A 15,099-nucleotide genomic window follows, 5' to 3' on the forward strand; every position below is an offset into this window, starting at 1 on the left:
AGATCAAGGGCTGCACAGCATGAGTGGACAAGCCAAAGGAGAAGGACACTTCTCTTGCACAGAATGCCTATGCCTGAAGGACTGTCCCTGGAGTCAGGCCAGCACACACCACCCAGGCTCATTCCCTACTTTTACAAATATTTGAGGTGCTCTGGCAGGGAAAATGTTCAGCCCTCAAATAAGGAGCAAAGTCTGACTCTGCACAAAGCTGTAAGGCTTTCATTGCACTGGGACTGAGATGGACTTGCTTCTGACCCCTGTCAGGGTGGTGACTTCCAGACCTTGAGGTCACAAGGTTTTCCAGCTGTTCTCCAATGTGTGCTGAGACCAGCAGCTCCCTATGGAGAAGACTTTGTCTTCCCCAGGTGTTTTCACCCAGGTGTGCAGTGCAAGAGTTAAGCAGCCCTGCAGGATAACCGGCTTGGGGAGCTCACCCACCCAGTCCCATGGCTGTGAAAATGCTACAGCCACTCTCATTGTCCCATCCCACAGCTCAGCCCAACTACCCAGCCCTTGTCCCCAGTACCCACCACGACCCCTCTGAGATGCTGCTCACTGCAGCCCCACCGCTGTTTAAGCAGTATAGAACTGTGAGGATGCCACAGAGGGGACCAGCAGTGCCCACGGCCACACTTACACGGTGGAGCTCTGGTAGTTCTTCACAGGCAGCCCCTGCTCTGTCCTCACCAGCCTCTGGAAAGTGATCCCTGAGGAGACAGCAGAGGACATGAGGAATGGAACCACTGCAGACTGTTCTGCCTCAGCAGCACATTGACTTTGCCTGCCAGTGTGGTGCAGACATGGCTGAGTTGCTGCTCAGAATGGGAATGGCCCCACCAAAAGTCCTTATGGGGACAAGGCACAGCCATCATTGACTTTGCCTCAGTGCAGTGCAGACATGGCTGAGTTGCTGCTCAGAATGGGAATGGCCCCACCAAAAGTCCTCATGGGGACAAGGCACAGCCACTGTGTAAAGGGACCGGCCCAGGAGCAACAACGTAAAGGGTAAAAGCCCAGAGTGATGGGAAAGCAACCAAAGGATGGGACAGGAGAACTGCTGCACCTCCTGTCCCTTCTGCTCCACTGCTGATGTGGGATGGGAATTCTATGGATATTTAGTAGCTTTTCCCACTTGCTTTAGCCCACCAGACCCTGGATATCATTTATGGACAGCAGGTCACTGTCACCTTCCCTTCTGCAGAGATGGAGCCCAGAATGGCCCCAGCAGGAGGGAGGCTGGTGTGGGCAGCCCCAACCCTGGATGCCTCCCTGAGACTGTCCCCAGAATGCCATCGGGAACTCAAACCAGGTGACATTGGATGGATCTGCACTGTGTGGCAGCAGCAAAACCCATGTCAACCCTGAGCAGCGGGACTGGGGTACATCTTGGCAAAAATATTCTGGCAACAACAAGATCCTGCCTCCTTATCAGTGCAGGCAGACACATCCCAACCCAGCCTGGCAGCCTGGGAGCAGCACCCATGGTGGGGCTCACACTGATCCACACAGGCCCCCCGAAACCAGCAGTGTTTACCCTTCTTGCAGAGGCATCAGCTCCCGTGTGCAGATCAAAGCTATTGCATTCTTGGCAAATAGTGACAACAGCTTGTTCTCAGTTAATATTTACCCTCATTTCAATAAAAAGCTTTTGCTTCAGCCTTGCAGCAGGTCACAGAGGCCATGCAATAAGCCTTGTAAGAGCCTGTAAGGTCCCAGTCAGCTTACCAGACCAGGACATGTTCTCAATGGTTCTGGCTCCAGCTGAGGGAGAGGGCACGGTGAGGGGCAGCACTGGGCTCCCCAGCCACTGCACCCAATGCCACCCACACGGCATCTTTGTCAGGGGTGGGGGAACCCATTATGCTCACAGGAGGGCAAAAGTTTTTGGACCAAGGTCTCCAGCTCACATAGCACTGGGCACTGCTGATGGTGGGGATGGCACAAGAGCAGGGTGTAGCAACCCTCTCCCCAGCACTGGAGTTTTCCAGAGGTGTGTAAAACAGCCCTGACCAGTGTCACAGCAATAAATGACCAGGAAGGAGCTGGGGACACCCATGGCTGCAGCAGGGTGGGATGGGTGTCCCCACATCTGTGCTGGTGTCTGGATGCAGCAAGAGCTCAGCCAGACCCTGCCTGGTGACCATGGCCATTCATCCTGGGGGTAAAGCAGCGATTCCAGGGCTCACACTGCACAGGGTCTGGGGGATTTTCCATCCTTCTGTCCCTTTGAAAGTGCCTTTCATCCCATCTGCATCTACAAGCTCCCATCTCACAGGACTTTGCTGCCATGACAGAGCCCCCGTGTTTCACATTCCTATCAGGGCTCTCCAAAGCAGCTTCCCATTTGGAGGGGGTGGGGAGCACTCCCAGCCCCAGCCCACATACCCCCCCAAGGCCTCTCAAGCCCTGCTCAGAGCCAGCCTTGCTGCCATGGCCCTGTGCAGGATTAAACACGGGCTGCAATCTGCTCTGTGTGATAACAGCTCTTCAAAAGCCACCAAAAGACGGGGAGATTAGGAAAATGGGCCTTTTAGAAATAATTGGAAGAGCTGCTCCATTGGGAACAACAGGACATCTAGGAGGAGGCTTTAATTAAGAGGAGCACTGCTGCTGCTGCTGGATGTGGCCAGAGCTGTATCACAAGGTGGTGCCTGGGCTGTAAAGAACGAGCCAGGGAGTCCCTCAGCACTATGGAAATCTCCACGCAAGGGCAGGCTCAGAGGCTCCAGCCACCTTGCTGCGATGAATGGCCCCACTGTTATCACCCCAGTTGCACCACTGAGCATCTCAAACAAAGGCCAGGGCTGGGTGGGAGCAGCCAGCACGTGCTCAGCCGTGGAAAAGACCCACCAGACTGAAAGGCAGCCAGGAAATAAGTTACCCATTTTGCTAATTCCCAGAGTGGGGAGTCCTCGGGATGCTCCCACCACCTCGCACACAAGGCAGCCACCAAAAACATCACCTTGCCCTGCTCCTCCAGAGGAATCTGGTCTCACCCTGTGCTGGAGCACCAGGGAATATCATCCCAAGGATGGTGGGTAGAGGTCCTCACCTCCTGGGAAAACTGAGGTTTGGGATGCCCAAGGTAAATGTGCACACTATGCTCACAGGATTCATGAAGCAAGTGGGGAATGAGGCAGCAACACCAGGGGAATAAACACTGGGTGATCAAGGCAGGGAATGTTTTTGGAGCAGCAGTGCCAGCAGCACATGCAGGGCAAGGGCACTCACCAGGGGCCTTCAGCTCATTGCTGATGAAGGTGAGCAGCTCACGGAAGGTGTCACAGTAGGGCACAGGCCAGGTCAGGAAGTTGTGGTACACACTGGCAGCTTTCAGGAGCAGGTCAGAGCCTGGTGGGAAGTGAGGAGCCTGCAGAGGGACAGGGAGACATGGTTAGAAAGGGAGCAAAGACACAAACTACAAGTGCTGTGTAAAACCTTAAGGGTTTAGGCTGGAAGTGGGAGGAGGGGAAGCAAAGCAGAGGTTCATCCTGTGACACCCCATCTTCTCTCAAGGAAGGGGCAAAGGATCCCCACAGGGCACAGCTCCAAGAAAGTTCCTTCCGCTCTGCACCTTCCCAACCTCCCGGCTGTGGCTCACGTGCCAAAGCCTATATATAAATTCCTTTTTAACCACCACACACCCCTCCAGATGAATTGCATTACAGCCTGTGCTTTTGCAGGATCTGGCAGCAATGATTTCCTCGGGATAATGATGCATTGTGCTAGCAATAATAATAATAATAAAAAAAGTATTTCCTGTAAAGGCTCCGCTCCTTCTATTCATTCCCATTGCCTGTGTATTTTGCACAAGTATAAAGGGTAATGAAAAAACTTCCCTTCTCTGCACAGAGATACTGCCCATCTCCCTTTCTGATTAGCCCACCCTTTAAAAAATAGCTTAAATATCCCAAAGCTCATTTTTTTTCTGCTGAGCTTGTGCAATGGTTTTTTGATTGTGATCCCCACAGATTTGTAGAGAATCTTTTTGTGAGATGAATGGATCAAAGCAGGCTGTGACATCCCAGACAAAGCCCCCCTGATTTCAGTGACTGCTGTGTGGCTCTGTGGGCTCCCTGGGGCTGGATCAAGCTCTGTGCAGCAGCCTCAGCACTTACATACAGGACGGCGTAGTAGAAGAGCAGAGCCAGGGGCGTCACGAGGTCATAGTCACAGTTCTCCTGCACCTGTAGGAAAGAGCCCGAGGGCAGGGGGTGAGCTGGGCTGCTTGCCATGAGCACCACCCAAAAGTATCCTTGGAGGGACCAGGAGACTCCCCAACAGCACCCAACCTGCACCATCACATATCTGTGCCCTGCAGATTCCCTCATCTCCAAGGGAAAACAACTCCTAAAGCGGCACTAACCCACACCCATGGGACAGACAGACCAGCACAACCTCCTGCTCTGCCTTTACCCACATCTGGCCAAGCTTCCAGCCCTTTGATGTTCCTGATCCTTGAACAGTTCCTTGAAATTACATGGCATTGGCTCAAAGCAGGCAGCCTGGAGAGGCAAGGAGGCAGCCCAGCCCCTACAAGCAGCTTGCACAGCTCAGCAGCACAATAAAACCCCATGTATTTCCAGCCCAGCCTTTGCCAGGGAATAACCAGCACTGTTTCTCCTGGAGACACAGTGACAGCTCAAGGATACACTTGTACAGTCTCCCCTTGTTCATGAACACAGCACAAAGTGCAATAAATCCTTACAAAAAGCCTTAATGTAATAAACCACTGTCAGCAACAAGATCAATAGCAAACACTAAAAGAGCATATAAAAGGATTTAACTGAATTGTGCTAAACTTAACTGCTATCAGGTCCACAGCCTTTCTTCCCCCAAAAATGAAAGGCAGCATTTACCCCATCACATGAATCCCAGTGCTGGGGATTTAGGAAACACATCACTGTTTCCTGCCACATGAAGGGATTCCTCCAAGGCCTTTCCGGATGCAGCCTGGGATGACCCTGCTCAACCAGTGATGCCTTGAGGTTCTCTGGCACATGATGGCACCACAGCAGGTCAGTAGATTGGCTCCATTCCCATTTCACCTCCCAGGTCTGCTTCACCCCACAGCCAGGCTGCTGCATGGTGCAAACCCCATCTGTGGTTCCCAGCGTGGCAGCTCCTCAGGAAGCCCAGCAGAAACACAGAGAAGTTTCCACCAAAAACAACAGGAAACTTTCAATGTGCTCTGCTTTGGAGTAGCAGCTCCCAGCTGCTGGCCAGGGAGGGCCTGGGGAAGGTCTGAGAGAGGCTGGCTCATCCATGTAGGGCTATAGCCCCGCATGCCTCTGTACACCACCAAGCAGCACTCTAGGAGTTCAAACCCATCCCTGTGGATCTGCAGTGCTGCCCAAAGAACAGATATCAAAGCTGGGCTTTTCCCTCATAGTTCCCACATGCTGAAAGCTGGTGGGATACGCAGCATTACTCCCACCAGTTACTCCCACCAGACTCAGCACCACCTGACCCCAAGTGTTGGTGCTCCAACAATACTTTACCAGAACCCAGAATCAGCCACCAAGTTCTGCAAAACACCATTTGGGGCAAGCCATGGAACTGACAATGTCTCAAAGCCCACAGCCCTCCCTGACAGCTCTCCAACTCACCTCTTTGGTCTTGCCAAGGATCTTCTCCACGAGGATGAGGTAGTTGCCAGCATCTCTGCTCACCAGCTCCTGCAGGCTCCAGCAGTTCAGGCACAGCCCTGCTGTGGGGGACACAGAGCCACTGTCACTCACAGCCCCATTCAAGGTCATAAGAGGGATGAACAATGGAAAGGTGTCAGGGAGAAAGGTGTTGACCACATGCAAGAAATCACAGCGGAAGAAAAAACCTCATGCCCTCATTCTAGACAGATCTAACCTCAAACAAAGGTGCTTGTCTCAGCAGCACCAATTTGTACCTGAGGCCCTTCATGTTCTCACAACCCAACACACCCAGCTCAGCTGGATGCTTCTCCCTAGGCCCCAGCTGGGTAGCTGACATGCCAGCACTGCCATGTGCATGTGCAGATGCCAGAGGGATGTGCCTGGCATGGGTGAAACCAGCTTTCCTTTTGCCTGAGCACAGAAAACCCACCAGTGTGACCCCTTGCCTTGCCACTCCCTGGCTCAAACACCCCAGACCTATTATCTCAATTATAAACTCGCTCAAATCCTACCAAATTCAGCTCCTTGTCATGTAGACATCCAACTCCTTCCAGCTGCATCACACCCACACAGCTTCCCCATGCCCCGGAGATGCACCAACACAGCAGTGTCACTGCAGACAGAGCTCATAGCAGCATCAATGTCAAGCTTGCCCAGCTTAGTCCATCTCTTTGCACCTTCAAATTTCCATTAAATGTATTAAAACCCCACCAGAAGATTAGCCAGACTGAAAGAAGAGAATTGCCATGCAAAGGGATGGTGGGTCCCTCACCCCAGACAATTGAAAGCCTCCAATCTCCTTCCCCAGACATCTGCTGGGATCAGACCAGTGACAATGGCCCAAGGTGTTTCCCGAGGTTCTTCTTGGGGGTCAGGGCCAGCTCCCAAGTGGCCTGAGAGGAAATGATCAGTGTGAAGGCTGCCAGGCATCTCCATTCATTCCAGTCCCAGGGCAGGAGGTGGTGTTTGCCGGCTCCAGAGGTCCGGGATCTGCAGAGTAAGGAGGGAGCAGCACTCCCTCCTCCCCTTCCTCCTCCTCCTCCTCCTTCCCAGGGACCTGGGTACCCCACACAGCCGCAGGGAGAAAAGTTAAGAGAGAATTTCAAGCAAACAGCCTAACAAATATCTGGGAAATTACCAATGTTGGCATCTCCCCCCTCCTGCACTGCTATGGATTTTTCCAGCAGAAGGGGATGCAGTGTGGGCACTACACAGCTCAGCTGCAGCCCAGGACACAGTTCAGGGGTGTTGGAACCAGGGCTCTCCTAATCTCAGCCCAAAACAAAAGCCAAGATTAAGAAAGCATCTCTCACTGCAGAGAAGAGGGGCTAAAGATCAGAGAGGAAAAAATAAATATAAATCCAGCTGGATTTCACTCACACAGACAATTAAATGGCACAGACATAAACACCAATCCGTGCTAGAGCAGGTAAGAGACAATGCCATGAGCTGGCAGGGGACAGCACTTCATCACACACCTACAGATGTTGAGTCTTTTCCTCAAACATTATTCTCTACTAACAGGCAGTTAAATGCCTCCCTGAGATCCGATCCCATCACATCTCCGAAGCTCAGCAGGGTCAGCCCCGGATTAGTACTTGGATGGGAGACCTCCTGGGAAATGCCGGGGGCTGTAGGTTCTAGTCCTGAGGACTTCACTGGCACCGTCCAAGCTCGCTCGGCCGTGGCAGATGAACCTCAGGACTGAAACGGTGGGGCCAGTTCTGCGCACGCTGAGCCTCACCTAAAATCCACTGCGCAGGCTGGAAGGGCACGTGGGGACAGCCCTGCCCAAATCTTCGTTCTCGAAGCCGAGCCACACACACACACACACACACACACACACACACACGTCAATTCTCTACTGCAGAGGCGACAGATTCATCAAACACAGACATGTCTTAAAATACCTTTACACACCTTCTAGGTGCTAAGCAAGATGAATTTAAACCAGGGAAGAGGCTGCCATGGCCAATGGGAGAAGACAAATGTAAAGACAAGCAAAACTAGTGCTGAAGTTGTACAAGTTGTCCCCGGACAAGCATTTGCTCTCCAGGACACACACAATTTCTGTGGCTTTATGCCAGGCTTGTAGCTGAATGAACAGGGCAGAAGACTTCCCCCTGGGAAAGCCCCTGGGCTACCACACAACTTTGTACTTTCAGTGAATCAACATTTTCCAGCAGAGAAAGATCCCTCTGGAAAGTTTCCAAGCAGCTCAGACGCACTTTCTAATTTGCCTCCAGCATCTTACTGTGTTTGCTGACACCCACCAAAACACTGAGATATCTTGTCAGTGAGGGAACAGCCACCATCAATTTGGGAATTCAGTGATGCTCCGGATTTACTCTGAGCCACTTCCATAGGCCAACACAATGCCACGAAGCCACAGCTCTGCCTGGGATGACTCCCACAGACTGCCCAAATAAATCAATATTTTCCCACCAGAGTGTGGCATCCTGCAAGGAAAGCCCCAGCACCTGGGAGATAGTCAAGTAAGCAACTGGCCCAGCAGAAGTGGTCAGAGCTGCCAAGAGCTTTGCTGACGTCTGCAAGAAGCCGCTGGGCTCACATGGTGCCTTGAAAAAACCCGTCCTGCTCCAGCTGAGGGGATTATTTATCTTAGAGTCCCTTCCAGTTTCTAAAGGGGCTCCAAGAGAGCTGGAGAGGGACTTTGGAGAAGGGCCTAGAGTGACAGGACAAGGGAGAATGGTTTCACACTGACAGAGAGCAGAGTTAGATTGGATATTAGGAAGAAATTTTTCCCTGTGGGAGGGGTGAAGCCCTGGCACAGGTTGTCCAGAGAAGCTGTGGCTGCCCCATCCCTGGGAGTGTCCAAGGCCAGGTTGGAGCAATCTGGACTAGTGAAAGGTGTCCTTGCCCATGGGATGGGGGGTGGGAACAAGATGATCTTTAAGGTCCCTCCCAACCCAACCCATTCCATGAATCTTTCACCTGTGAGAGCCCAGCCCTGCTACACTGCCAAGGGAGGAGGCTGGCAATGAGGAGCAGCATCCATGGTGGGGCAGATCTCCACTGGGGAGCATCACCCCGGGAGAGGAACATCACATCCTGCACAACCATAACCACAAACACAAATAGCAGGACGTGGGCTCTTTCCTTCCTCTCACTTGTAGCGAGGGAGGAGGAAACTGTGGTGGCAGCAGCTCACGGCGTCACTCTGTGCTGAATGGGGCAGAGGGAGAGGCACTGGGCTGCTTCCCCTGGAGGAAACTGGGGCAAACCCTCTGTGTAGAGGCTGGGAGGATGGGCAAGAGCAGAGACAAGAGCAGGGCTCAAGGGAGGCATCTTACAAACATAACATAAGGGAACAAACATAAGAGGGAATGGCTGGAGCTGTGTCAGGGCAGGGTTAGGTTGGATCTCAGGAAAAGGTTCTTCCCCCAGAGGGTGGTGAGCTCTGAACAGGCTCCCCAGGGCGGTGGGCACAGCCCCAAGGCTGCCAGAACTCAAGGTGCATTTGGACAATGCTCTCAGAGACAGGGTGGGATTGTTGGGGTGTTTTGCAGGGCCAGGAGTTGGACTTAATGATTCCTTGTGGGTCCCTTACAAGTCAGGATATTCTGTATTTCAGACCTGAGGTCTTCTCACTCATTTTTGAATCTTCTACAGGAGCTATGAGCTGAAGCACCAGGACACAACCAGGTATATTTGAATAGTATCATTATAAGCAAATTTCTGTTTAACTCATGGTCATAGCAAGGCTCTGGGATTACCCTGGAATTAAGTTAATCAGTGCTGGGAAGCAGCAGGTTGCCAGGGTCTGAGCTCCTAAATTTGGCAAAGCTGCATTAACCAGAGACACACCAAAACAGCTGTGCTCTTGCAAAAATAGCCTCAAGCACAAAATGCAGCTCAGAAATCCTGGACACAATAAACAAAGACCACACAGCAAAGCAAAGTGTCTGGCTCCATCAGGACAGGGATACAGACCTGGGTGGGAATTCCCTTCCCTCCTCACACAGTGCAGGTCACAACACTTTCCCATCACTGGGAACAGAGTTAGACCCCACAACCACATCCCTGCACCCAAACTAAAAAGGTTATTTGGCCAGGGAGGGTGATGCCCTTAAATGTGCACAGGTTAGGGACAAAAGCCCAGGGTGACCTTAACAGCAGAAAGGAGCTCTCTCTGTCCATCTGCAGATGTCCTGTGTCCCCCTGGAACACAGCTGGGGCTGTGCTGGCACCTGGGGACTTCATGAACTGCCAAGCAGCACTTGGTTTATTCCCAGGCCAGAGAGAGGCTGCAGCCAGGTGAGGTTTTCAGCAGGTGTATTTGCAGCCATCCCTCACCTCAGCACACCCCAGCAGGTGTTACACTGCTGCTCTGCTGCAACACTGCATTGTGTCACCACAAAGGGTCAGGCACAACAACAGGGACACTCAGCAGTGATGTTTTACACTAGGCCACAGCAGCACCAGCACAAAGATCAAACTGAGTCCACCCCACTGTGCCAGGTATGCTGAAAATCAGCACCACCAGACCGTGCTGGGCACCCTCCCTGTCCTGGAGTGGACAAGGGTAGATGTGCACCGAGAGCACATGGGAAGTTTGAACCAGGCTTTCCCCTGGATGCTGCACTTGCTCTTTCATTCCCAAAAAACATTTCTCACTGTGAGATGCAAGCGAGGCCCCGAGTCTGTGTGGAGGGCACAGCTCAGGGATGCCCTGGGGAGTCCTCCCAGGCCAGTGCAGGGATGCTCCCTGTCATCACTGCAAACAGGAGCTGAGCTCCTCATTAACTCCAATTTATTGAGCTGTGCAAGGTTATTGGGGCCACCCTGATCTCCAGCAAGGGGGCAGCGTGAATGACGGTCAGAAGAGCTCAGGCACAGCAGCATCAGAAGGTTTGATCAGAAGGCTTGAAAGAGTTTATTCAAGTTAGTTTCACAGTTTCCTCATAGCTCATGGTTCATAGTAGTAGTAATTCATAGTAGTAGATGTAGTAGGTCTAGTTCTATTCTCAGTAACATCCACACCTTTTATATCCTCTCACATCCAACATGTCATGACATTATTGGCTGGTCCACTCACCTCACATTCACCAAAGCATCTCATTGGTCACAGGACCCCACACACACTCCAGGTAGCTCTTTTCTCTTTAAGGGAGAACTCTAAACCCCTTTCCTTAAGGGATGCACTCACTGTCACCCCTGTACAAGGTCTGAGAAGTTCTCTGTTGGAAGGAAACACTTTATCTCACCCACTTTGCAGAAGTTTGCAGAGCTCAGGCAGGAGCCTCTTGGCTGAGGGAAATGGGAGGCAAAATCAGGCTCACAAACCCCTCAGTGCCTCAAAGGAGAGCAGTCCATGGCTCTAGAGGTTTCAAGATCAGCATTGTAAATGCACTTTGTACAGGCAGCACAAACCAGAACTCCACCTTCCAGCTCTTAAATCCAATGAATTTTGTCACAAGAGGCACAGGAGACCTCCCAGCAGGGCAGCAGGAAGTCCACAACTGGAAGAACTGCTGACATCCACCCTGCCCTCATGCTCATCCATCCGGTTTGGCTTCACCAAACCAGTGACCCAGCACTATTTATTTTTTCTTAATGCATGGAAAATGAGTCAGATTTATCTGCCAGCAACAAAGGCAGCCCAGAACACATCATGTCCCCAGCTGGAGGAACCTGGGGCTGCGACTAAACTGTGCTTATCCCAACATCCAACACAGTGAGATTCCACTGAACACAGCACGACACAGACCCAAAGAAACATCTCCCTCTGGGAGAGTCAAGCCCACAGCGAAGGTTCCAAGCAAGGACAAGGTGCTAGGCAGGAGCTGCACCAAGCCCTCCATGCCCAGAGGGAGCCTGGGCACAGCACCCACACTTTGATTGGTATGGGTGTTCTCTTCCTCCTCCGCCTCCTCCTCCTCGTCCTCCTCTTCCTCCTCCTCCTCCTCCTCACCCTCCTCCTTCTCACCCTCCTCCTCCTCCTCCTTCTCACCCTCCTCCTCCTCCTCCTTCTCCTCATCCTTCTCATCCTCCTCCTCCTCCTACTCGTCCTCCTCCTCCTCGTCCTTCTCGTCCTCTTCCTCCTTCTCCTCCTTCTCGTCCTCTTCCTCCTCCTCCTCCTCCTCCTACTCGTCGTCCTCCTCCTCGTCCTCTTCCTCCTCCTCCTCGTCTTCATCATCCTCCTCCTCCTTCTCGTCCTCCTCCTCCTCCTCGTCCTCTTCCTCCTCCTCCTCGTCTTCCTCATCCTCCTCCTCCTTCTCGTCCTCCTCCTCCTCCTCGTCCTCTTCCTCCTCCTCCTCTTCCTCCTACTCGTCCTCCTCCTCCTCCTCCTCCTCCTCCTCCTCCTTCTTGTCCTCCTCCTCCTTCTCCTCCTCCTTCTTGTCCTCCTCCTCCTCCTCCTCCTCCTTCTTGTCCTCCTCCTCCTCCTCCTTCTTGTCCTCCTCCTCGTCCTCTTCCTCCTCATCCTTCTCGTCCTCTTTCTCCTCCTCCTCTTCCTCCTACTTGTCCTCCTCCTCCTCCTCCTCCTCCTCGTCTTCCTCGTCCTCCTTGTCCTCCTCCTCCTCCTCCTCCTCCTTCTCATCCTCCTTCTCCTCCTCCTCCTCCTCCTTTTCGTCCTCCTCCTCCTTCTTGTCCTCCTCCTCGTCCTCTTCCTCCTCCTCCTCATCCTCCTCATCCTTCTTGTCCTCTTTCTCCTCCTCCTATTCCTCCTACTTGTCCTCCTCCTCCTCCTCCTCGTCTTCCTCGTCCTCCTCCTCCTCGTCCTCCTCCTCCTGCTCCTCCTCCTCGTCCTCCTCCTCCTGCTCCTCCTCCTCCATCCTTCCTGGCCTCAGGGGGTGGCATTTCCCCATCTGCTGCTCTTTGTACTGGGCAACTGTCAAGTCAGAAAAATGAAAGAAATAAAGCAGAAATACCACATCATGACCAAACTGCCCACTGTGCTTGGGCTGGGCATCAGGTTCTGGTGCCATCAGAAGTGACATAGCTGGAGGGGTGGAAATCAGAAGAGCCCATTTCCTCCCTCCCCCAAACCCACTCACACCGTTTCACCTCCGTCCTTTCCAGAAGAAGGTGGCTTCTCCAAGGGACTGCCCAGAGGAGGGGATGACTTGCAGCAGTTTGAAAGGAGGGATTGGAGGTGCTTGAAGGACAGAGGACAGTCCAAGCCTTGCAGCCACAGCATCCCCTCGGGATGCATCCTGCACTGCACAGCAATCCAACCTGCAGATTCCATATCCAAGCAGTTGCTTAGATAAGGAAAATACATATGGATATCCAGTAGCAGGGCACAGTGGCACCTCCCAGGGCTAGAGCCAAGCATTTCCACCCAACCTGGGCAGTGATTATGGCAAGAAAACCCATGACAAACCTTGAGAAATCAGCTCAAAGGTTAAAACTTGCCAGGTTTAGTAATCAGTAACCTTCATTCTGCACCCAGAGCATTTCACTACTTGGTGACTAAGCTGGAGGAGCCCCACACCAGATTCTGTTCTTTTCTCATGAGGGCATTTCAGTATAATTGAGCAGGATCTTAAGTTTCTCTTTTTTTGGAGCTGAGTAGACTGAACTCCTGGGCACCATGCGAGGCATGTTGTTGAACATTCCTCCCTCAGCTCACCACTGACCTTCATCCACCCTCCCTCACCAGCATCCTTCATCCTCTCTGACCCATGAGCAGCCCTGTGGCAGACACACAACAGCAGATCCCACTGCTCCTTCCAGGCATTGGGTTGCTCTCCAGACTCTCCAGCAACTTCCATCCATAATGATCCCCCACTCCCTCTTCCACCTCTGACTGTAGCACGGCAGCTCTGGCACCACCAGACCCAAGCCCAGGGCTCTCCTTCACCAAAAACTCCCTGTTTCTCTGCTCACCAGCAAGAAGTAAAATATATTTCTTCCTTTATCCCACTCTAATTTGACTATGGTCTCTCTCCAGCAACACAGACTATTCCAAGTTGGAAGGGACCCCCAAGGATCATCGAGTCCAACTCTTGAGTCAATGGCCCACACAGGGGATTGAACCCATGACCTTGGCATTATTACAACCAAGTTTTAACCAAGTGAGCTGATCTCAGGGTCAAAGCAAGGCAAACCCTGAATGGGGACACCATGAGGAAAAGGAGGTTGCCCTTCCAAGCATTTTACTAACAAGGACTTTTATAAATCAGAGACAACTAATTTTAATTTGGTTCCTCCTATAAACTCTGCAGAAAGACCTTCTATATAGACCCCCAGTACTGGTCACAGGGTCATCTAGAGTATAAATCTGGGATGGTCAAAGCACTCGTAACTTCTCCTCTTTGCTGACTTCACAGACCTCAGCTAGTCAGTCACTTACGCAGGGGGGAAACAACGCCTCGGAAACCATTACTCACCCACTCTCAAGCAACCTCCTGCAGAATTTTCATGTAAAAATACAGCACTAAATAATTTAAAAATGAACAAAACTCTAGCAAGGTCTCAGACCCAAAAGCTGCAGCAACGTGGTGTGTTATTTTGGTGTATGGAAATGGGAAAAAAGGAGGGGAAAGCAAATAAATTGGGAAATGGAAGTGATGCAAGAAGTTAAAAATGAGAAAGAAGAAGGTTATGGCCCAGCTAAGCACAAGATGGAAGGATTCACTGAACACATGAGGAACAACCCTGCCACAAATGACAGCCTGGATCTGACACAGTTCAGGGATAATGAAACTGTTGCTTGTAACATGGGGAAGGCAGAAGGATGTGAAAACATTTTTGCTCTGTTTTTGAGCAGCAACGGGATGCACTGCTATGGGGTGTGGGTGCACTGTGCCCTCCTTCCCTAAATCATACCTGATACTGCAAATACTTCCTACTCCTGCAAGGGGAAAGGCTCCTCAAAGCCAGCATATTAAAGTGAGGGACAGCCCCCATGGAAAGGCACTGGATGGGTTGTCCTGGGGGGTCCCCAGCAGCAGAACCAGGGCCAGGGCACAGCAGAGCCATTAACACCCACCCACCACCACTGAGGAAACGGGCACACTGGTCATGCTGAAGGGTTTTGGCAACAGCACAAATGCTTCTGATGAAAGGGGACTTTCTGCTGTGTAAAACGCCTGAGATTCTCCCAGGAATGCCAGGTCATTCTGCCAAACCCACATGAAGAGGACTGAGAAGCAGGAGGCAAAGAGAGGGGGGGGAAATCATTAGGAATGGCTGGGCAGCACAGCTGCCTCCAGCAGAGCCCACCAGCCCAGCCCCCTGCCCTGTACAGTCTGGGCTTTGCTAATGAGCCGGAAAAATTACAAAGTCGTTGTTTAAAGGCTTCCCTAACACAAACACCAGTGCTGAGGGGCTGGGATTAAGAGTTTGTGAGTGACACAGGAATTGATTAATTGTAATTACAGGAAGAGGTGAGTTCTGTGGCGCACAATGACTCGCTTGGCGAGATGGGCTCCTCTGGACACGCGCTGTCACGGTGCCAAACGAGAGGTCACGCTTCCAG

The 15,099-nt window shown here is 52.1% G+C and overlaps 1 protein-coding gene across 5 annotated transcripts in view; it reads right to left on the bottom strand.

Moving 5' to 3' along the window:
* The window catches only part of PIK3R5 (phosphoinositide-3-kinase regulatory subunit 5), a 69,024-nt gene that overhangs the window by 14,456 nt on the left and 39,469 nt on the right, over positions 1-15,099 (bottom strand). For 4 of the 5 annotated variants that reach the window (XM_071573830.1, XM_071573827.1, XM_071573828.1 and 1 more), the window contains exons 3-6: positions 5,610-5,710; positions 4,119-4,187; positions 3,232-3,370; positions 638-707 (exon numbers count right to left, since the gene is read on the bottom strand). In XM_071573830.1, coding sequence (XP_071429931.1) covers positions 638-707; positions 3,232-3,370; positions 4,119-4,187; positions 5,610-5,710 — 379 coding nt within the window. The remainder of the gene's footprint in view (positions 1-637; positions 708-3,231; positions 3,371-4,118; positions 4,188-5,609; positions 5,711-15,099) is intronic. The other variant, XM_071573831.1, reaches the window with a different exon arrangement.

The sequence above is a fragment of the Pithys albifrons genome, chromosome 19, assembly GCF_047495875.1.
Source record: "Pithys albifrons albifrons isolate INPA30051 chromosome 19, PitAlb_v1, whole genome shotgun sequence".
Taxonomy (NCBI): Eukaryota; Metazoa; Chordata; class Aves; order Passeriformes; family Thamnophilidae; genus Pithys; species Pithys albifrons.